This window comes from Lampris incognitus, chromosome 2 (genome assembly GCF_029633865.1).
Source record: "Lampris incognitus isolate fLamInc1 chromosome 2, fLamInc1.hap2, whole genome shotgun sequence".
Taxonomy (NCBI): domain Eukaryota; kingdom Metazoa; phylum Chordata; class Actinopteri; order Lampriformes; family Lampridae; genus Lampris; species Lampris incognitus.
Genome location: NC_079212.1, coordinates 110,945,984 through 110,970,366, shown reverse-complemented (window position 1 = coordinate 110,970,366; position 24,383 = coordinate 110,945,984). Strand labels below are relative to the sequence as shown.

Below are 24,383 nucleotides of genomic sequence, written 5' to 3'. Positions count from 1 at the left end.
TTGTATGCATGTAAATCTTCAGGATTGTAGCTTTTCATAAACAGAATTGGCCAAAAATTATTATTTAAGGACCCATGTTTGTGAAATACATTGTCACCGTTTCTTCTTAAAATGTTTTTTTTTCTAAAACTTATCTGTCCACCATCTATATCCAGTAATATAACAACAGTTAAGCACAGTACATCATGCTCATTAAAACCATCCCGAACTGTCATACACATCTGTTTTGCAGGTTGACCTCAGCAAAGTATTAAAGCAGCTTTTGTTTCGTTTCGGCGCAAGGACACAATACAACTCATGCATCATATCACATCACAAGTATCAGTTTGTAGAAGTTTACTATAGCTTTTACTATACTATAGCAAAACAAGTTTTCATGCACATAGGCACCGGGAAGCCCTTATAGGGCCATGATAACGATTCCAAAGTCCATAGGCGTCAATCCGAAAACAAGACCGTTTCTTTGAATTCCCGAGAAGCTTACAGATATTTGATATGCAAGAATTTTTTTTCATCCTTCAGCAGTTACACACTTTTTTAAAATTCAGGGTATGATAAATGAAAGCGTTGGCAAAATATTAAGAGAATCAGTATTGACTTATTTTTTCCAAACACACAGCACAAGCCGATCACAGCCTGTGTATTTTCTGTAAGCCTGTCATGCTATCTCTAATAACTTAATACTATCTGTCATATACATAGATTGATTTGATATTACCTACTACTTAAACAACTGTAGAATACACAGAAATAAATTTTTGAAACAGAGAACACAAATTTTAAATCTCCATATATAATGTTTTAAAAATTCAGTGTCATATTTAAGTGTCCAGAGAACACCCTGTCACCTCAAACTCCTGGTATGCGAAAGTTTGCCAAGTGAAATAAGTTCTCATTGTGATCACAAAAATGTAGATCAGGATGTTTATGCATTTACCTGCATGGGCGATGATGGGTAGATCTCATCACCAGTGGAGTCCACCAGCTCCTCCTCATCTAAAGTGGCTCTCCTGTATGAGGACATCTGAAAAGTCAAATGCAGAATTGACTCTCTCAGTGCTTCCATGCTCTTTCTGGCCACTCTTCTCTCCCACCGAGGTGTGTGTGTGAGAGAGGAAGAGGGTTAATGTGTGACGTCTATTTCTCAGCAGTCTCTGAGAACAACTTCAGAGAAGGGTTTCCCTATTAAATCCATCGGGTAGATTCTCCGGTGTGTCTGGTCTGTGTTCCTCCAGTCACATAGTGAGTTTACTGACAAACAATTCCCCAGCCTACACCTTTCAGCTCAAAAGCTTTCACACCCCTAAGCCTAACCACCTCAACCCCTGCAATGTCTCCCGCAACCCCCATTGCCCAACCTCCGAGCCCTGTCAAATACCCTACAGGCTAATCTCAGAGCACCACCAATAATCACCCCCCTTTAAAATCCTTGTAAGGGCTTCATGTATGTCTTCCCTCTCCAAGTCTGTTTACCAGACTTGTAGGTCTCCCTTTGGTAAACTCTCTTTCTCTTTTGGACTTCCTACTCAGCCCAGTCAATCCAAACGCAACACAAGAGAAAGAAGACGGAACTGGTGAAAAACAGGAAGGAGCATTGACTTGATCGACTTGCGTGACTGAGACTGTGTATGTGCGTGCATATGTGTGCGTGTGCGTGTGCATGTGTGTGTGTGTGAGTGCATTCCACAGAGTGATTTCAGTTGGATTTGGGGAGGTAACCTGACCAGCATGGTTCACTCCCACTGTCCTCTATAGGATATGTTACATTAGGGGGAGGAGCCTGCATGATACCCTCCTCCCACGAAATGCTTTCCGTTGTTGCCTGGAGTTACCAATAGGTGTGACAAGTGGATTGTTTCTCTCGATTTAACCCCTGAACTGCCGTACCACTGTGAAATGATCCACAGTGAAATACTAAAGTTTATCTCTAAATACACAAGTGCTTATTGTCTAAAGCCTTTATGAATACAGACATATGGGGCGAGTGAAAACATAAACATCAACCAGGGTTAAAATGTGAAAGTCAGGAAAAGATAAGAGTGACTTTCATTGTAGCTTTAAATAGATTTAACATTTCTAAAAAAAAAAAGAAAAGAAAAAAGTTGAAAAAAAAAACCCAAACAGTGTAACAGGTCAGGCTTGCTCACCAAAGTGAGACTAACAATTGGGGATATTGACCCAAACAGAGGAATGGCATGTCTGGGTTTCTCTCCAGGAGTCTTCCCCCCACCCATGTCAAAGCTTAGTTAAACATCCAATAGTGCACTGTGTCCCAGGCCCCTAGACAAAGCACAAACACAAGGCCAGGCATCTGCTGGATTACAAACTACCCTTCAAATCCAGATTTCGAGTCAAACCAAGATGCAATAAGAGGAACAGTTAGCCGCCAGTATCCTTTTCTTAACCCCAAAATAAAGCAATCCTTGCACAAGTCCACACCCATGCCTGCACTGATATATTTGGCACATGAACCAAGATTCAGTGCCTGCAAAGTCCCATATTTACCCTGTGACGGGGTTAATCTGATGATAGGTGAGGATAGGAGGAAGTTCACGAAACAACAATATAGGCATGCAAGAGGTGAGGAGAGATAGCTGAAAAGACGGAATTTGGGGGAGGAACGAGGGCACGATAAAGACACTGAGAAGAGGTAGGGGACAGAGAGAGAGAGAGAGAGAGAGAGAGAGAGAGAGAGAGAGAGAGAGAGAGAGAGAGAGAGAGAGAGAGAGAGAGAGCGAGAGAGAGAGAGAGAGAGAGAGACACACACACACACACACAGACAGACAGACAGACAGACATTTGGCACATCAGTTGTTTTTAGGACACCCATCCCATTACATAAACAGTTTCAACTGATCTATAGCTGTAAGCTTTAGGCTAATAGTCCTAAGGACAAGCTGACCCATCTATAAACTATTATTGATGTTTTTCTCTCACTCTCTTACAATTCTCACACACACACACACACACAACATTTTGCCTTCATCAAAAAATAACATGTTAGAAAATAATTCACAAAAAAAATTACAACTAATCCACCTAACAATGTGGTCATGATTTAACTCATATCAAAAACCATGGATTTCAATTAGGCTAAGCCAAGTGAAACTAAAAAAATAAAGATACAGAAAAGTTGAGGTCACAACCTTTTACTCCACAAAGAGATGGTATGCTGAGAATATACCAGACTTAATCACGTGATCTGCTTCCGTTCACGGCACAGAATTAGATAAGAAAAGAAGTTAGTCTCTTATGTCTGACTGTCTTTCCTTGTCTCTTCTCCTGTGTATGTGAATGGTGTGACGTGAGTCTCCCCTCTGTGCATGTGTAGTCTGTCCTCCTCCCAGGTTTCCATGGTGATGGTGGTTGCCACCTGGACACTGCTTGGCATCCTCCTCATCGCATTTTTCTTAAAATATCTCACAAATCCAGATCCTGTTTCAATGTTATATCCTTATCTCACTCCAATGTGTGAAAAATCCTTTTTGTTGTCTCTTCTCCCATGCATGTGAATGGCGTGATGCGAGTCTCCCCTGTGCGCATGTGTAGTCTGTCCACCTGTCAGGTCTCCATGGTGATAGTGGTCGCTTGGCTCAGGTCCTAGGCTGTTCTGGTAGCATCTGGACACTGCTTGGCCTCCTTCTCATCATATATCTTATAATTCCATTATAATTCTGTTATCCTCTTTCAATGTTGTATTCTGCAAATTGTGTTTTATTCTGTACACACAACATCCATTGCACGTCTGTCCGTCTTGGGAGAGAGATCCCTCCTCTGTTGCTCTCCTTGAAGTTTCTTCTAAATTTTTCTCCCTGTTAAAGTTTTTTTTTAAGGGAATTGTTCTAAGGACAGGATGTTGTATTGCTGTAAAGCCCACTGAGGCAAATTTGCAATTTGTGATATTGGGCTATACAAATAAAATTTACCTGACTAGCACAGAATGTGTGGCTGGCTGGCAGGCATTGCTAAGTACTCACTAACTCCTGAGCTCTTGGAATCAGCGTTTCTGCAGATGTGCCTCGCAGCACTTATACATGTTTTCACAGACTGCCTCCGTAGCTAAATCATTGTAAAGTGACTGCAGTCCCTCCCCTCTCCTGTCAGTGACGTACTGTGACTAACCTCAGCCTTGTCTTGGGAAATAAGTTGTACAAGTATTGTAGCTGACACTACGGGTACTGATTTCCACATTTGTATATGTGCAGAAGCCTAAATACATCTGTAACAGAGTCAGTCCATGCGCATGCCATTCAAATTGGTGCTTTGGAGTACTGGAGGCGTGGCGCATATGATTTACCACCCATCTATTCAGATGGTGTGACAGCATCACAAATATTTTCCCAAAGCTGTCTTAACTTTTAGGTTCTTGATATATTGTCATGTGTGGCACCGTTCTGGCAACCTCTCATGCAACAGCTAACCATCAAAAATTCATGGATAAAATACTGTTTGACCCAGGCGTCAGATCGCCAATTGTCAACAGACCTTCTTGACACGCTCAGCACCCCCATTTGTGCAGTGCACGATGGTGTGTTTTCACAGTGTGTGTGTGTGTGTGTGTGTGTGTGTGTGTGCAATAGCCAAGAGAGTTTAACATCCTGGGATTCTTGGAAGCCTTGTGACGCCGCAGCAGAGCGAGGCCGTAAACCACAAACATGCATCAGTAATTCGTCACTTATCCCCCAAACCAGATGATTATTTGTGGCACAGAAGCATTCCCCAAGAACAACTAGAGTATATCTGTATTAGAGATTGACTGCTGCATTGTAGCCCACAGTACTTGAGAATTTGCCTCAGGAGAGGGGAATTAAAATGAGAGGAAAAACGGAACCGTGAGTAAGTGAAGAAGTTTTGTAAAGATGACATTTTCAAGTGAAAGGATGTGGTCAGGGGATGAGAAATGTGCTTGTTTCATGTAGTAACGTATTTCAATTCTGGAAAAAAGGAACCTCTGTCTTCCTTATTTGAGCATTGTAAATATCTCAGCCTATTTATTACTCATTATGAAAAGTTTATACCAATCTCAATGTAACAACCCAAACTGATTGAAATATGAAGTTTTGAATTTATTCGTTGCAGTAAAACTTGTGCTTTTATGTGTACCTGCCTCCCACAAGGACTACTGGGTGATAGCGTCTGCCCAGACACAACCTCTCTAACCTTGAGATGTAACGCGATAGTTATGCATGACCAAAAAAAGGAGAAGAACAACTTTCTTCAAGGGTTAAAGTAAGCAATTAACCCCTTTGTGAATTCCAAGGGTGATTTCTGTGAACAGGAATACATTCCAGAAATACCAGCATGACTAATGTAAACAAAGCCACACGCCTACAGCCCCCTTCTTTAAGGGGATTAAACCTACACATGCATTACAACCAGTTCTTCGTAACCATTTTCAGTTTTATCTGATTCAGTATGAAGGTGTGGTGTGGTGGATTGCTGCAAGTCTGCACACCTACCATACCTTGTCCACAGCTACAGCCAAAACCCGGCATGCTGTATGAATGTGCACTGTTTCCTAACACTCCATGTGACCTCTTATTGTCTCTGCACTGTGTGTGAACACATTTGCTCTGGATTGCCATGTAAATTGTTAATAAATCCCCTATACTTGTTGTACTTGGTGAACAAAGTGATTCTTATTCTGAATCAGTATGTTGCCATCAGAGCACAACACCAACTCCATATGAAGATTTCAGGTCCCATGGTTTTATCCCACGCCCCAATCCCCCTCCCTCGGCTTGGCTGCTTGAAGGCCACAGATAAATAGAGAGTTGTCCCAGGCTGCTGCTCCTGACCCCTGACGTCAAGCCCCAACTGGAAATGTCTTCCTCCAGAGCTGAGAAATGTTTCCTTTTCGAGAAACCACCCCGATTACAATGTGTTAGGGGGGGAAAAGTCCATTTTCCTGAACAGGATTTCTTTTTTATTCTGCGGAAGACGATTATTTGAAGGTAAAAAAAAAAAAAAAACTTCAGTCACTGCACTTAAAAGGTTACCATTCTCAAATGTGAATAATGATCTTTAAAAAAAAATAAAAAATTAAAAGCATGCTTACATTCTGGCAGTTCCACGAAAGCATACTCGTAAAAAAGCATTACTTCTTTGTTGTTTTTGGTGCCTTGATTTGTGCAATACTATGTTTTATTAAAAAAAAAATCCGACTGTCAAATCCAAGATAACAATTTTTTTTGTAATATCTGCTCTTTGGTGAAAATGCACAGGCCAGGATGAGCTTTGAATCTGGTTTGTACAGATCACTAATGGGACTCTTTTGTCTCCCAGGTGTAATGTAAGAACCCCCATCGAGAGCTTTTATTTTCATCCCTCTGTAATGTGGTGATTAAAGTGGTAGCATGTTTACATGTTAACAGCAGATTATCTGGGCTGTACCTGTGGTTGTCGCAGCTCGCTGAGGCCAATCGTACGTTATTTCGAGGCAATGAATAACCGTAACGGAGGCTGAGTTTCGTAATGAGGACATGTCTGGATCTGGATGTGTACAATATTGTCAATCATAGACATGAAGTCATATGTGATAATGTGGGTTTATTTGTAACGTAGATACCAAGTAATGCTTTGACAGCAAAAATATCTTATGTAATTGACTGAGGCATTTTATTTCATGGGGTCCAGTTTTGCTTTGACATCAAAATCACATTCATTATTGGCCATGTAGGTTTGCACATGGATGGAATTTGACTCCAGTTTCGTGGCTCTCTCAGTGTACTTAACATAGATTAACAACACTACAACACAATAATCTTCAGATATATACAGAAGGATTGACTATATACAGGCGAAAGAAGAGGCAAGCGACATTATAAATGTTCGAAAGAGGGGAAGAATATAAGATAAGACACTCATCAAGATCAGAAAGTCAAACTGAACAAAAAACCAAGACAAAATGAGATTACACACCCCAAAATATCTGCTTGTGAGAAAGAGAGAATAAATTTCGCCTCACATTTAAGTCAATTAGCACTAGCGTGTTGTAATCCCTGTTTTGGAAATTAGTGTAGCAAATAATAGGATTACTTTAGAAAGCCTAACATAGTGCTTATTGAAGACAGCTAATGAGAACCTTTTTTTCTACTCTTTAAAGCGGGAATGGAGATGAAGAAATTGCAGCAAAACCTGAAATTGCAGACTTCTGTAGTAAACCAAAATGTAACCATCAGCTCTATTTTTGTTTTTAAAAAATGTTACATACATTTTTTCTCAGTCTAGAGTTGACTGCCAGATGGAAAGCAAGTCACTCCCGTGTTCCCAGTTTGAGCAAAGTTCAAAATTAAGAACTGGTTGCTTGTTGACATTAGACTGGCGATGTCCCATTTATAGAGCTGAACTCTTGACTGTGAAAACAAACTGCAACACACCAACAGGGTAGTAGTAGTAAGCTAGCCACCATACCGTCAACAAGAGAGAGCCTGCTATTTCATTATGGCTGAAGTGTGCTTAGGCTCTTAGGCTGTCGCTGATGGCATGTTTATATAGGCTGAAGGTAACATTCTGTTAATTCTGTTAAGATATGATAAGCCATGAAGCTACTAGAAATTTCTTGGGGGGGGGCAGGCAGGTATAACATTAAGTGATTACTTCTTATTTTCTCTTACGAAAACGTTTTACAGTCGATCGGTTACTGCAGAATATCGCACAATTCGCCGATGTCCATTTAAACCATTAAAAAAGGGGGAATAGACGGAAGGTGCTGAAGACGGCTGGCTTTAGGCAGCGCTGCACCGAGTGTGGGCGTCGCAGAGAAAGCAGCAGCAACTCTCAATCTTACCACAACACTGTAATGATAAATAGCATGCTAATGGTGTGTGGGTCCTCAGAGGTGAAGTTTCGTACTGATATGAAATTAGAAGAAAAGAAAAAAAACAACGACACAAACAATGTATGAACAGAATACAGTTCCTACCATTGCGCAAGATGGTCTGTTGCCTTAACCCTGGTGCGCCTTTTTCCCGGAGACAGCGGACCTCCGCTATCCACTGCTGCTACTCAATTGACTCGGACCTCAGTGTAAATATTGGTTTTCCGGCCAGAACATTATACCTCCTCAGCCAATGGTCGCCTACCGGTCGAGTCTGTGCATCGTGCTGTTAATCATGCTAACGAATGAAATTCAAGATATGGGCGGGCTTGACTCCAAACTCAGTAACATGTTTTTTTTAAAGTTACAGTTTCTTCAGTTTACTGTAGGCATAAGAAAATGGACGAGTGATTGCCCCTAATTAAGCATGCGGATAAAAACAACCCCCAATCGTATGACTACTCTAGGAACGAACGACGTATTTGTCACCTACCCACTAGAGGATTAAAACAATACATTTAAGAGCTTTTCGCACTCTACTGGAAATGAGACTTTCAGCAAACGTCCAGCGTTTCTCGTTCACTCCATGACTGACGTAGTTGCACCCGATGTACCGGGGCTGACTGACAGTGACCCCTAAAGGTTGCAACAATATACGGAAAACCCATTTGAGTAACATTTCAGTATCTTGTCGAGATAACACGAGACCTGAAAAACGGCTGATGTGATAAATTGCCCCAACAAGATTAGAAGACACGCTGTTTTTCTGTTACTGAAAGAAACGATGTTCTTATTTAAAAATTAAAAATAAATATTACTCACTGTTTCCATTTCCTTTAATTTACAAGAAAAAAAAGACACCAGAAATGAAACACACGAGTTGGAAAAAGCAGGCCAATAGCTGTAACCTACGTCACTGGAGGAGTTTCCATACAGTTTCTCGAAAACCACGTGACCAGACGAAGCCGGCGAACTGTTGTAAGGCAGTGCCATTACCCACCTCCTAAAATTAACCCCAAATTTAAACACTGTACTTCCGTCTACTCAAAAGGCGTCCTCAAAAGAGTTGCACATTTTCAACACTTGTTATTTGAGAGAGCCACCCCCTGATTGTGTGAAATAGCGGGCCTCGCCGTTCACGTGGTTTCCGCAAAAATGTCTGTGACTGTTCTCATTCATCCAGGTCACGGTTATCCAAAGGAGTTGAATCAAGTGCAACTATAAGCTGAACAATATATACCAACTATATATACCAAGTCCGTTTGCACTTGATTCAACTCCTCTGGATTCCCGAAAAAATGTTTTCCGGAGACGCCGCGTGAGCGCTCATTTATGTAGCAGTACATCAAACGGCCGACAGGGGGAGCTCATGATCTACCCCTTGTCGTTATCATGGTATTGGCAATCGTTATTTATAAGGGTCCCCTCTCCACCGTGGGTTGCATACCGCTGTTCTCAGTCCCCCCCCCCCCCCCGCAGCACCGGCCTCATAAAAAGACTGGAAGGTAGCGACAAGGCAAACAGTTTGCTGGAGCGAATGCGATTTCTGCAAGGCTTTCTGAAGGAGAGCGCCCTTATTGATGCAGAAGACGATCACAGTCCGCTTGCAGTAAGTAAAACTATCTCAAAGTTTTCCGTGAAATGCTTTTGGGATCGTGTCGTGGATCAGCAGGGAAGCGTCGCTCCAAAAATGTTCAGAGGAAACAAGTTGCACATTTGCACCCAGCATCTGGAGCTGTGTTTGACGGTCTCTCTCTCTCTGCACCGGATATTACTGCAACCTCTTTATTTTCCTCGAATCAAAGCCGGTGTGTATCATCCGGCAGCATTTATTTCACTTTAAAATTCCCCAACCAACTACAGACGCGATTTTGAGCTCGGTGTTTTCAATGGACGACACACTTTCAGCGTTTCCTACGAGTTGTGGAGACGCTACTCTGTGTAAAAAAGAAAAAAAAGTAAATACAAAAAAAAATAAATAAATGTTTTTCTTGAATACAGTTTGAAGGGTTCGTGTCTGGTTAATATTTCCAGAAACATTTAGATCTACAGAAGCCCCTGAATCAAAAAATGGTAACAGAAGCCTCATGGTGTTTAAACATTAGCTGGAGCAAGCTGGGGAGACATTCGCATGGCTTTTAACACCCTGTGTAATCTCTAATGTAAATAACAAGCAGGGAAACCTGCTTTGCAAACTTTCTATACTGAAACATAATTTCTCTCTTTTCACACTTTCACAAATCTGGTAAATTTAACTTTATTGCCCTTGTACGTTTCTTGCCAAACTGTTGCACAATTAAAAAATTATTACATCACTGAGTTAGGAAGGTGACACCCAACATGATAAGGATGAATATCTATTTGTTAACCATTCTGAAAGCACAGTAAATCAGCCAGCTCGGTGTGAGAGGCAAAACAAGTTGCCAGTTGAGAATACACTAGAGGATCTGATGTCCTTATTGGTGACGGTCAATAAAATTGAAATACATACTTCAGCCGTTTGGGTAACATTTCTTTGGCAATTCTAACAATAACATTCTTAAATTCTGCGGAAAAGGAGCAGAGAGTTGACAGCTGAAATGAGAGTTTTGGCACAATCTGTGTTTTTTAATGCCAGCTTCCTTGTCCCTGAGGGAGCATCTATCCCACGGCTCTGCAAGGCACAGCATTATAAATGCCTAATCTGTGTGGTGTAACTGCTAATACGTACCACAATGCTGCATTAAAGTGTCTGTGTGAAGGAACTGCAGACACCTGTTACAGGCTTCTCTGGACACTAACATACTGTGGAGCTGAGGGGTGAGACTATTGCGGGCATTGGACATTTCACTCCATTCAGCACGTTTGGCTTTAAACCTGGACATGAAAATGCATGGTGACAGTGTGGACACTGACTGGTTCCATGTAGCTCTCACTGCGTTCCTCTGTGGCATGTTGCTGCTGGCAGTGTTGGCACTGCTTTGCTTCTTCACCTGCAGACTAGCTGGTGCTCTGCCTCTGGGTGGGCCTTTACGCTTCTGAGATTACTACCGCTGGTCATCAGCATCTAAAGATTGGTAAAAATTGAGTTTTTAACTAGTCCTTTCGTGGAATTGTGTTATACGTGTTCCTGTTAAAAGTGGGGCTAGTTTAAATGTGCCTCTTCTTTCCAAGTAGATACCATTTGGCACATACAGAAGTTGTTTGTCTTGGCAGGACCTTGGAGGATTTCTATGAATCAATCATTCCATTCTTACAACTGTGCCTTTTAATTACTAGAGGAGGAGGAATGTAAAACTTGGGCTCATGTGAATGTCAACAGTAGTAGGCTGGACCAACAATATTTATTACGAATCTGTTTCCACTGATTAAACAGCCATAACGGCTGCACAATTACAAAAAAATAAAATTGATTTCAATCTACCCACCACCAGAATTGCAAGAGGTTGTAAAGTTTTTGTAGAGGAAAACCTTTCTCAGATGGCCACCTATATTTTTGCATTTTACAGAATCTTGACCTGCAAATTTACACATTGGTTAAAAAAATAGTGTTTGACTTTATTCAAAAAGCAAATTCTTAGCATTCTGGCAACACATTTAACTATATTTAATGTTGTTCATCCATTCAATCTGAATGAGAGATTATTTAGAAAAATGTGTGTTCACATTTCACAGTTCACATTATAATTCCAGTATTCAGTAAAAGGAGTGTAATACCAGTAAGTACTGAGTTTCACCCAATATGGTACAACTGTATTTGGGAAGATTCTTGCACAGAAAAAAACAGTACTCTTCAGTTGAGAGGAGAAGTGATTTCATTCCTTAACTTGTAGGTGGAGATGTCCAGTCAATCATTTGGTGTTACTAATCAGCTTTGTTATTGCCATTAAACCTCCCAGTGCTAGGGCGCTCAATCCCATTAAAGCGACCTTGACTATAAGCTCAGGAAAGGCAGGAGGAGGGTGTGGATAATTATAGATGAAAGCCCGGCTGGCCAGGACCCACAAGGGCCCCGGTTGGAGCTACTTATATTCACAGCAAGGTCTCCAGCTCAACCTAGCCTTCCCCAATGTTTCTTCCATACCAAAGCCTGATGACGTGCAGAGGGGTTGGTTTTGCAAATGACGTAGCTGTGGCAAAATTCAGCACATTGGACAAAAAAAAAAGATGTTCCTGACAGTCCTGACTGCATGGAAATGGATTTGTTACTCATGTTATTTTTTATTGCCGTGTACTTGTGGTCACCTCAATCGTTATCTACCCTATTCCTTCATGTGAAAAATACAGAGGGAGGGGAAGGGACTGGAAAAGGCAATGTTTTTTTTCTCTCTCTTCTTGAGAAACCAGTTACTTTTGAGTTAGGAGTATAGTATGTACTATAATTTAAAAGTACCCTCAGGAGCAGGACTCTAAAAGCAGCTCCAAAAGTGTGAATGTTTGCATCTGGGCAGATGATATGCACAATGGTGTCAAGGAAAAACTAATAAATGTGGTTAGCCAAATCATCCCTCTTGGTAAATTAAGACTGAGAGCCTTAGCCATGTTGGCTGACATGGTGACTCAGACTTCATTACTAGTATGTCTTTTCTCTCCTAGCTGTGAGACGACTGCAGACGGGCCTCCTCTGGGTTTTTAAACTGACATGTGGCTGTCTAGAGCGACACATCAACCATAGAGAGACGACAAAATGATGGTGACAGCCCTACTCGCCATTTGTGCCTGTCTGGTTTTTGGAGGCCTGGGGAAACCACAATTCCCGGGTAAGTTATGCTCTCCTTAGTCAGTCGTTGTAAATTAAAACAGCTATATTGCCAAGCTGTCTGTAGTGCACCAAAAAGTCTTCAGTAGTTATTGGAGATGTTTGGGGGGGTTGAGAAGCTATCGGTGAAACTCTTTCTGGAAGTTTTATTTGTCTACACAAATTTCATGTTTATTTTAGCATGTTGAGAAACTATTGGAACTCTTTCTGGAAGTTATATTTGTCTAAACCAATGTCATGTTTATTTTAGTCTCTGCTATCTGTTCAGTTGTATCTATGAAAATAACAGGAATTCACTCCCTAAATACGCCCTTGTGCTTCCTTTGTAAGGAAAGGGCCACACAACTTGTTTTAAAATAACTTTTTTTTTTTTGGCAAATATTTTAACCGGATGGAGACCTGAACACTCTTATCATAACATGCCTTTTATATGTGGAAGGATGGATGGAATTGTGAGTTGTGTTAAGATTACAATGCAAACATGCCAGTTACAATGGTTGTTAAAGCGCTCATTGTGTTACATCATCATTATGGGAAAAGCAAGTATGCATATGTTTGAAGTAATTTTTGGGTGCTGTTGATACAATTGCTAAAGCTGTACTGTGGGAGGAATAGTTTACTTACAACTAACAGCTGAGTCAGTGTCATATATACATTACCTCCAAACAAAATTGAAAATGTTTTGACATCTTTGAATATCTGAATCTCATTCAAATGTAATACTTCCAGCAGTTTGACAGGCAAATCTTGTCTGTTGGCTCATGCACCCTTTCAAAACCAGCTAGAGTAGTTTAATGTGACTCACAGAGCAAGAGAAAGATCCCAAATTTTGGAACACATGGGCCCAGCGGACCCTGAAGAACGCTCTGGAGCTACAGAATCTGAACAGGAACAAAGCAAAGAACCTCATCCTCTTCCTCGGAGATGGTAAGCAATGCTATTACAGAACCAGCGTCTGTATCCCGCTATTTGTGACATAAAATGATTAAATGGTTAATGACAGGATGTAAAAAAAAAATCCCAAAGGGGAAGTATTTTAGTGGAGAACAATTTCCTTTTGAGCAGTGTTTGGCTGAAGCTAGCGAGAGCTCAGTATCAAAAAGCAGTTTCACTGACACAAGCCTTGAATACACTTTGGCCTTTTGTCATTTCTGATGGATGGGCTTGAGCATGGACAATTCAGTCAGCTGAGAATTCAATTTTATCATAAACTGGATAACACCGGTTGGATGCAGTCTCAAGGGCAGTCTGAATGAAATGCATCAAGTAGAGACAGTGATTAGTCAAAAACAAAATAACTGTGCAGCCATAAGATGAGTTGACCTCTGTCTGTACAAGGTTACTCATTCACACAATAAACTTTGTCCATTATTGCAGCCTCTACTCCCTTGTTGTGTAATGTGTAGTTTTACTCATATTTCCATAGTTGGAGATGAGCAAACACGTGTGCCCTCACACCTTTTGAACTTGTCTGTTTTTGACATGAAGTCATAGGATATAAATGTTTTACTATGAGACATTTATCACTGATTCATAGGATATTTTTCACTCTCACTTCATCAAGTGTGGTGACTCGGTAACACATTAAACTAGAATCCCATAGGACCTCTAACCATTGTCATAGATACTGTTTCTTAAATAGCACTGTGTCCATGCCTAACTGTAGTCGAAAGGTAGTTGTTAATTTATTTCCTGGCTAAACTCCCAGAATTGTAGGGTTTATCATATCAAAGCAATTCAGTGCATGTTTTCCTGTACTGCATGTGTGACGATAATTTCACATACATAGAATTGCCCCATCATCAAAATATCCAGAGCACTGCAAAATACTGTTGACATGGGACTGAAGCTTGCCATCTAATGGAAACCACAGTTGACATCACACATATTAGCAAAACGTGTTTTTGTCATGAACTACTTAAAGTGACAAGAGTATGAAAAACACACCGCTGATGTATGTCAGTCTGACAGGGCATGCCTATCTAATCCAAGCTAAATTACTGAGCTAGGATTAGATTTGACAGCATAGGGATGATGCCAATCTTAATCAAAATCAAAACTCGAGTCAGAATCAGAATCTGCATACCTCGAATTCGACTCGATGCATTGCTCACTGGAACACTTATAGATATATGTAAAACACAATTTAAGAAAAGTAATACAAGAAGTCAAAAGTCATAAAGTCATATACTGTAAATCAACAAGCAGAAAAAAAGTATAAACACGTGAATATGACATCTCTCTCTCTATCAGTATAGATGTAGGAAAAAAACTTTTAATACATAGCAGTACAAGCTTGTTTCATGTGTCGCACATTCATCAGCTGTTCTCTGTTTGTCACAATTCTGTAGTTTTGAAGTACAAATGAATAAAATGGTCATACCATGTAAAACTAGCACAACCTCACAATGAAACAAATGGAAGACATGAAAACATGTTAGTGTATGAGAAGGCTCTGTCTGCCCCAGAGGCGAAGTGCATGGACCTAATCAACAGTCACAACAGAAGGCCTGCTTTTGTTGTCCAGGAATGGGCATTCCCACGGTGACGGCAGCGCGGATACTGAAGGGGCAGCTGAGAGGACAGAGTGGCGAGGAGACCCAATTGGAGATGGACAAGTTCCCTTTTGTGGCTCTGGCCAAGGTTTGACTTGCTGTTGTGCCGTATAGGATAGCACTCTGTATTGATCCAGCCATGGCCGATAATGGCCCCTAGCTCGGCAGATCATCGTCAGCAAGGTCATAGACAGTTTCATGCAAGTGTATTATGTTACATGCCTGTTAAAAAAGCCAGCCAGACATCATGGTATACTTCGATCATTAATGCCTCAGGCAGAAAGGAAGTTTGTGTCTGTGATAGTTGTAATAATTTTTTGACACACAAAAACACATTTTAATTGGTTGTTTTGTAAGAATGGCATTCTACAGTCATCACATTAAAGCTGCAATCCATAATATTTCTTCATTAATAAATTGTTATTTTATCCATCTGGACCATGGAGTCAGGCTGCATAATGCTAATAGTCATCTTTACCTTGTTTGCAGCCACACTCTAGTCTCTAATATACCGCTATTGAATTTTTTTGACCAGGTAGGACAAACACTGGTGCAGCGGCAAACACCTACATGTTGTAAACAACTCCATCAGGAAAGAAACGATTAAAACATGATGGTGATGTAGCCATGCTTCTGTCAGACAGACCGTCAGTACAACTGTACCAATGTGGCGGTGTAGTTTGGTAAAGTTTAGACTGCCTGCATTAACTTTGGTCCAAGGACCTCATTTTAACAAAGGTGCGGACTTCTTACTCGTGAGTGGATGGCACACGAGCCACAACGGCTGCTATGCTTTGTTTGTAGTCCAAGAAAATCACTTGCAACAGGTCTATTTCTCTCCGGCTCCTAAATCTAACTACATTGGAATGCTGTTCTACTGTAATATTGTTTGTCCATCAGAACTGCCACTTCGTCATCACATTTCAAAGGGATAAAATAATGCAAAATCTTAGGGATTGCAGCTTTAACAAATACCAACCCCATCAGAGGCACACAAGACTATGCTATTGACAACATCACTAACAAATATTATTGACCTATATCTGTACAGACATATAACACCAATGCTCAGGTGGCAGACAGTGCGGGCACAGCCACAGCATACCTCTGTGGGGTCAAGGCCAATGAGGGCACAGTTGGCGTGAGTGCAGCCGCCATCCGCTCCCAGTGTAACACCACTGAGGGCAACGAAGTCACCTCAATTCTCAAATGGGCCAAAGATTCAGGTAGAGTGAAGCCGAAAAAACAGCACACACAACTTGATGTGCACTTTTTCTTTTCAATGGAATGTTTCTCATCAAGATTCCCTTTTATTAGCAACAGTAAAATATGTATTGTTCGGGTGTCCGGGTAGCGTAGCGGTTGATTCCATTGCCTACCAACATGGGGATTGCTGGTTCGAATCCCTGTGTTACCTCGGGTTTGGTTGGACATCCCTATAGACACAATTGGCTGTGTCTGCGGATGGGAAGCCGGATGTGGGTATGTGTCCTGGTCGCTGCACTAGTGCCTCCTCTGGTCGGTCAGGGTGCCTGTTCAGGGGGGAGGGGGAACTGGGGGGAATAGCTTGAACCTCCCACGTGCTACGTCCCCCTGGTGAAACTCCTCACTGTCAGGTGAAAAGAAGCGGCTGGCGACTCCACATGTATTGGAGGAGGCATGTGGTAGTCTGCAGCCCCCCACGGCTCGGCAGAGGGGGTGAAACAGTGACCGGCATGGCTCGAAAGAGTGGGGTTATTGGCTGGGTACAATTGGGGAGAAAAAGGGGGGAAAATCCAAAAAACAAAAACAAAAAAGAAATCAAATCCCTGCCTTCTTAACTCCATGCTGTCACAATTAAAATCCAAACCACCTTTATTGACTAAGGTGGGTTGCCTGCATAGGTCACATTAAACAATATGTAACAGCAGAATTATGAAGGTGGTATATAATTGCAGGTAAGCAAGTTAGACTGAGAATTAAGAGAACAAACAATAAAAGTGTCTCCTCAACACAACTTGCTGACTGAGTATCTGTTTGGAATAAGAAACGTACAATCTTAAGTCTTTTGAACAATGCAAGACCTCCAAGGATACACTTCTAGGTTTTATGTAATACCTGTATTCCTCTCTCACACACACATGTTTTGTAGAGACACAATAAATTCCCTTTAGAGCCTACCTCCATATCTACATTAATATGCACCTGCAAGGATATACTTGTCACTTCTTTAAAGCTGTTTTTTTTCCTCCAACACAGTGGTACCCTGTTATGGGATAGACTTATATTCACCTGGCGAAAGAACATATTCTGTATAGATACAGTAAACTCACTTGATACAAGGAAACTGAGGACATGCAAGAATTGAATATGTTAGCTCTGCTGTTTGCATGAGGGATGTACAGTGGAGGGGTGTCCAGAAAGAATCAGAGATTCAACTGTATCTCATGCTAGAATCCTACAGTGTTAACAGCAATGGATGGCACAATTAATCAGGTCAACTTTCTTAAATGGTTCAGGGACACCGAAAGAAACAAATGCTCTTTTTTGTAAGGTCGGCAAGATATACCTCACAGTTAGCGTTAATATTTAAGAAATTGTTTCTTTTCCAACTCAAGGCAAGTCTGTGGGAATCGTTACAACAACCCGGGTCAACCATGCCACACCCAGCGCTGCCTATGCTCATTGTGTCGACCGAGATTGGTTCTCCGACAACGAGATGCCAGCCGAAGCTCTGCAGGCAGGCTGCAAGGACATCGCCCAGCAGCTCTTTGAAAACATCCCCAACATCGATGTGAGCCAGAACACTGATCTTTGGGATTTTCACAAGTACATTTATGACAGCCTATTTATGTTCAGCGTGAACTGTCACTCTATTTTACACAGTCAATATTACGACATCTTGTTTGCGGATCACGTAATTTGATCTTGTAACAATTACGACTAAGAGTTTCAATTTTATTTTTCCATCACTTTGTTCTGTGGACATTCAGGTGGTTATGGGTGGAGGGAGGAAGTACATGTTCCCCAAAAACATGTTGGACATAGAGTATCCTGAGGTGCCAAAACACAATGGCACACGGAAAGACGGTAGAAACCTGGTGCAGGAGTGGGTGGACAAAATGAAAGATAAGGTGACTTTCTCCTCCCTTTCCCTTCTCTTCACTCTTCCCCACCTATTCCATCCATTCCCTTTTATCCCATCAATTTCAGTTAGATATTTAAAGAGTTCAAAGTGACCACAGATTGGTTTGTCAGTCACAGTTTATATGTGCTGTCATTTTTCAATTTTTTCCCCCCACTGAGCAGAAAGGCTATTATGTATGGAACAAGAGGGAACTCTTATCACTAAATCCTAATAACGTGGATTACTTATTGGGTGAGTTTTTGACTTCAGGGCCATTATGAACATGTCGTTAAAGTGGAAATGAGGCACAGCATATGCAGCTCTCACCTCATTCCTGCTGCTAATACTTTGGTTTTTGTGTTCACCTTGCTGCCTGTTATCTCAGGTCTCTTTGAACCTGGGGATCTGCCATATGACCTGGAGAGAAACACTGAGACGGACCCTTCCCTGACAGAAATGGTGGAGGTTGCCATCAGGATTCTGAAAAAAAATCCCAGTGGATTCTACCTGCTGGTGGAAGGTGAGCATCTTGTCTCATTGCAAAACTGGACAGTTTGATCCAAGGGTCATTGGCAGTATTGGCATGGCCCTGCTTATGTGTCCTTGAGCAGGAACACTCAATCCCTACCCACTGCGTTGGATGTTGTTCTGCTGCTGCCCTTCACTCTGCCTTGTTTTACGAGATGTGGTGAAAGAAAGGAGAACACTCCTACAGAGGTCAAGGTAGAATCCAATTTCAAAGCATCTCAACGGCTCCGTTCACATGGGAGCTGAGCATGCTTGCTGTTTCAGTGCTTAATCCTGTCGTGTTCACGCTCTGCTGGAAACACGTAATGACAACTGAAGTTGACTCCAGTTCCTATGCAAATGAGCTTGGCTGTGTTTGTATGGAAGGAAACTGGTAGTTGATGCACAGGACTTAAAGAATGTTCCCTGAATGTTTCATGCCCCCTTTAAAACAATGATAGGGTTAAAGTTTTTAAAAGTTAATAGGTGGATTCTTTTTTTCCTGCATTTTCTGATGGAGAAGATGTCTGTTTTTTAACGTCTTCCCTCAGCAGAAATAAGCAAAATATAAGGGGCTACTTCCATATTTGTTGACATTGGAAATCTGATTTACACAACATTGGAAATGCAAGAGATAAATACAGGAGCAAATCCTGTTACAAGTTCATAAATGTAAGCACCCTCAATCTTCTAGATATGTGTGTGACAAAGAACATGAGCGACTCCAGTCAATAATTGCGGTTGTTGAGCCCAAAGATGCAAATGTGAGCTGGGCCAATATGAATTTATTAGTTTTAGAGTCGATGGTGTGTTAGATGTAGATTAGGGAGCTATGGTTACTGGTACCAGACCAATTTGTTGTTTTTTTATGTCCAGTACAAAGGATGACCACGAATATTTAGTTCAGGAATGTCCTCATGTAACTTTGTCAATTTAAATTACTACATTAGCAATATTACCCAACAGGTCTTCTCAGCAGCAAGGCTCAGGACAGTATGAACATATTACATTCAAGACATACCCGAAAACACGTGTATATGCTGATAATTTCAAATAAAACACAGACTTTGCATTTTTGTTCTTATACCCTACTGATTTTTTTTTGAGGGGGGGGATTTTTTCCCCTTTTCTCCCCAATTGTACTTGGCCAATTACCCCACTTTTCCGAGCCATCCCGGTCACTGCTCCACCCCCTCTGCCGACCCGGGTAGGGCTGCAGACTACCACATGCCTCCTCCGATACATGTGGAGTCACCAGCTGCTCCTTTTTCACCTGACAGTGAGGAGTTTCGCCAGGGGGACGTAGCACGTGGGAGGATCACGCTATCCCCCCAGTTCCCCCTCCCCCCTCGAACAGGCACCCTGACTGACCAGAGGAGGTGCTAGTGCAGTGATCAGGACACATATCCACATTCGGCTTCCCACCGGGAGACACGGCCAATTGTGTCTGTAGGGACACCCGACCAAGCTGGCGGTATTACAGGGATTCAAACCGGCAATCCCCATGTTGGTCGGTAACAGAATAGACCACCATGCTACTCAGATGCCCTACCCTGCTGATTTTATGAGTTTTTTATATAGACATACACGTTGCTATTCAATTCTGTTCAGCCAACTTATACAATAAATGTTCATCATATCATGTAAGGAGAAATGTCTTTATTAGCAAAAGTTTTGCATCAATGTCAAGACAGGACTCTTATAAAGTTATTTGCCTTGCTAGGTTAGCCCTGCAGAGATCAGTTGTTTGTCATTTGATTGAATTTAATTTAGAAACAAATGTTTTGAATATGTATCCTTATCCAATCCAGATGAAATTAGAGGAAAGTAAGCCATATTTTACAAAGCTTACCTAATGATGTTTTTCTGTGTTGCTTGAAATCATCTCCATCTCTCAGCATATTTTCTTCAATTCTATTTTCTCTTAATGTTGTTTTAAAAGGAATTGCTGACAGTGAATGTGATAAATAATCCTACAAGTAATTGTGACTTTGACTGAAATTTGACTGAGCCAAAATTTAAGTACTTTTGTGCAGATCATATGATTTATTAGAAAGGGAGAAATTATGGCTGCAACTGAAAGGTTTATATTGCGCATAATCATTAGTATACTGCTAAGTTTTGTCTGTGTAGGTCCTGAGTAAGAAGTTGGTTTTTACAAACCATGTTAAGGATATCTAACAATCTAGTAAAGCGGTGTTGGGAGTAATGCCACTAGACATAAAGCAAACTCCTGTAGATTAATCAATAATAAAGCCTTTGCTGCATTTTTCGGGTTGATTAGAGTTTTTCTCATTTGTAGGAGAGAGGATCAGCTGACCTTGTGTTGGTCCCTCCACAGGTGGGCGTATTGACCATGGGCACCATGAGGGCAAAGCCAAGCAGGCCCTGCATGAAGCTGTGGAAATGGACCGCGCCATTGGACGGGCAGACCTCCTGACAAGTATCCACGAGACTCTCACTGTAGTTACAGCCGACCACTCCCATGTGTTCAACTTCGGAGGCTACACTCCCAGAGGAAACACTATATTTGGTTTGTAATGCTGACAATGAAATAATTCAACAGGCTAATACTTTGTGATTTCTTATTACATGGATACGATGCCAAGAGCTAATATTTTCTCTGTTATGCACAGGGCTGGCTCCCATGTTAAGTGATGTAGATCAGAAACCCTTCACATCTATCTCATATGGTAACGGACCAGGTTTTAAAGTAGTAAATGGAGCACGGGAGAATGTCTCTACTGTAGACTATCGTAAGTGAAACCACCCCTACTACTTGTTGCATGTATGATTCACTAAATACAGACATGAAGAGGCCGTATCATGACATCTTCTAAATGTGGTCAGTGTGAACGCTGATGAAAGTAGAAGTTAGTACCTAAAGGGTGTCCGGGTAGCGTAGCAGTCTATTCCATTGCCTACCAATGCGGGGATCACCGGTTCGAATCCCCATGTTACCTCCGGTTTGGTCGGGCGTCCCGACAGACACAATTGGCCATGTCTGCGGGTGGGAAGCTGGATGTGGGTATGTGTCCTGGTCGCTGCACTAGCGCCTCCTCTGGTCAGTTGGGGTGCCTGTTCAAGGGGTAGGGGGAACTGGGGAGAATAGCGTGATCGTCTCATGTGCTACGTCCCCCTGGTGAAATTCCCCAGTTAGGTGAAAAGAAGTGGCTGGCAACTCCACATGTATCGGAGGAGACATGTGGTAGTCTGCAGCCCTCCTCAGATTGGCAGAGGGGGTGAAGCATCAACCAGGATGGCTCAGAAGAGTGGGGTAAATGGTCAAATGCAATTGGGGAGAAAAAAGGGGAACCCCCCCCCTCAAAAAAAATAGAAGTTAGTACAACCAACGGCATCAGCATCTTGTTCTGAATTTGTTCTCCTTTTCAGAGGAAAACAACTACCAGGCCCAGGCCGCAGTGCCGCTACGCATGGAAACCCATGGTGGCGAGGACGTGGCTGTGTTTGCAAAAGGTCCCATGGCTCACTTGCTTCATGGGGTCCATGAGCAGAACTATATTCCCCATGTGATGGCATATGCAGCCTGCATTGGCCAGAACAGAGACCACTGTGTTTTAAAGAGCAACACTAGGAGATTAAGCCCTGCTCTGCTTTACATTGTAGCTCTACTCATGCTCACCCGACTTCTGTGCTGACAACACCCCCCCCACCACGATAACCCTCCCACATCCCCTCCTCCCCTCACCCTTAACACCTGTTCACTCTCCTCCTTTAACCATTTGTACACATTTTGGCTTCTGTTTTTGTGTTATTTAACCCGTTTCAAATTTTATTTTTATCTAGGAAATGTTGGACATGGGTTCACTGTAAGTGTCAACAGAGTCAAGTGAAAGGATGTTTTATAACATTTTGTCCTTTTAGATGTACCCGCTGCAATTTGTTGAATTGTCATTATGAAACGGCGTCGCCCATGACACATGTAAAGTCAATGTAATTTGATGTTGTATGGATAAATGACTTTGGTGAGTCAGTTATTCTAGTTATGGTTTGCCTTTTTTTTTTCAAATAAGTCTTTTTTTAAAGGTTAAAAAAGACCACTCTTATAGATTTCTGTGGAAAGCCTATAGTTGTTTTATGTAATGTAAACCCTGTAGGGCTTTGATAAATGTAGTTTTGGCTTGACAAATGTTTGACAAATTTTGCCCTTTCGTCATATGTTAATTATTCATCTAAGTAAATCTACCTCATAAGCTTTCATCTGATATCTCGTACAATCATGATTTGTTTACAAATCCAAAATTTTGATTTCAAGAACTAAGTTGGGAATGTATAAAAAGGAAAAAAACAAAACAAAACATGGCATGTTTCTCCTGGCATACAGTATGTACATATTCACAATGTACCCAATGAGGGAAAAGAAACCCAACCTACAATCATGGTGCAAAAACAGATGCTTTAAAATCCTTTAAACAATAAAGGGGAGTGCGTTGGTTTTCCTATTTGGCTCTTGCATGTTGTTTTTTTTCTGCGGATATAATTTAAGGCTTCCCAGACTTGCCTTTGGCTCCTTTGACATTGGGGTGGTACTACCTTTGTGAGTGATGTTCAACGTACTGAACACAATAGCATCACTTTTCTTTTTTTTTTTAACTTAGACCTCATTAAAATGTTATAAAGCATCATTTCGAAAGGTAACCTAGGGACAAAAACATCGTTTCGGTAAAACTTGAGAAACTTAACACTTTGCTGAATCTTCTTGCTGGGCTTCAACACAGTCCAATGGGAAATTGAATAAACTGTCAAAAACCATGATATATCTCCTTTTGGAAATCAGGAGGCTCACATTACTGTTAGACATGTCTTCCATTAAAAATATTTACAAACCATGTTATTTATCAGCTTTATTCATCAAGCACTTCTGCAAATACATTTTCCTTGCAGCACTGGTTTACATCTGTTCTGTAGCTAATGCTAAGGGACTGCCGGGCTTTTAAAAGTGCAGAAAATTACAGATCATTTGGACGTGCTGAATCAATCGCAAAAATTAGTTGCAAATTAAAGAAATTCCTTTTTTAATCTATTCTAAGGGTTTGCTAAGCCAAAAGGAATAACGGTTTACTTCAGTGTTGAGTAGATATGATGATACACTGCTTATTTGAAGCTTCCAGAGAAGTAGATTAAGAAGTTACAATAACAAGTTGGTAGCCTAGTGCTGAAAACATATGTCTGTGTAGGGTTTTTGTACTCTCTTCATCAGCCCATCTGGGGCGTAGTCTCTACATGTTAGCAAAAATATCTTGGTCCATGAAACAAGGTAGCTCAGGATGCCTCGATGTCATATCTGTTCTCATCCAAGGTCTTCCATGTCCCAGACAGAAGCTCAGAGCTTATCATCCCTCCACAGACCACCACACGTTTATTCCTATACCTTATTTCAGAGTGCAGTGCCCACTCACTTCTCATTTTAGTACATAGTAAGAGAAAGGGTACTATTGTGGCGGACACTAGGGGCTATGCCTCTCACCCAGCAGGACTGTGAGCTGGGGGCGTGGTTTATGTTCCCGGGCTCACCGGTGCAGGGTTGTTCTTGCTGCAGTTGGTTTTTGGAGTTGAGGAATAAACATCAAACTCGCCTTGGTCTCCTGTGTTTTTCCTCATTCCTGCCACATTGGTGACCCCGAATTGAACATGTTT

At 41.5% G+C, this 24,383-nt stretch overlaps 2 protein-coding genes across 4 annotated transcripts in view; one reads left to right on the top strand and one right to left on the bottom strand.

Moving 5' to 3' along the window:
• The window catches only part of ece1 (endothelin converting enzyme 1), a 34,402-nt gene extending 26,014 nt beyond the window's left edge, over positions 1–8,388 (bottom strand). The window contains exons 1-2 of one of the 3 annotated variants that reach the window (XM_056302226.1): positions 7,925–8,388; positions 938–1,024 (exon numbers count right to left, since the gene is read on the bottom strand). In XM_056302226.1, coding sequence (XP_056158201.1) covers positions 938–1,024; positions 7,925–7,927 — 90 coding nt within the window. In that variant the 5' untranslated portion in view covers positions 7,928–8,388. Of the gene's footprint in view, positions 1–937; positions 1,491–7,924 lie in introns of those variants that run through there. The other 2 variants (XM_056302227.1, XM_056302225.1) reach the window with 2 other exon arrangements.
• A 906-nt stretch (positions 8,389–9,294) lies between these two features.
• Positions 9,295–23,190, top strand: alpl (alkaline phosphatase, biomineralization associated). Its single transcript, XM_056273061.1, has 12 exons — positions 9,295–9,428; positions 12,395–12,558; positions 13,365–13,484; positions 15,085–15,200; positions 16,164–16,338; positions 17,710–17,885; positions 18,085–18,225; positions 18,401–18,470; positions 18,604–18,738; positions 21,067–21,258; positions 21,362–21,481; positions 22,119–23,190. Exons 2-12 carry the CDS (start codon positions 12,486–12,488, stop codon positions 22,382–22,384), a joined length of 1,584 nt encoding a protein of 527 aa, XP_056129036.1. The 5' UTR covers positions 9,295–9,428; positions 12,395–12,485; the 3' UTR covers positions 22,385–23,190.
• Positions 23,191–24,383: the final 1,193 nt, after the last annotated feature.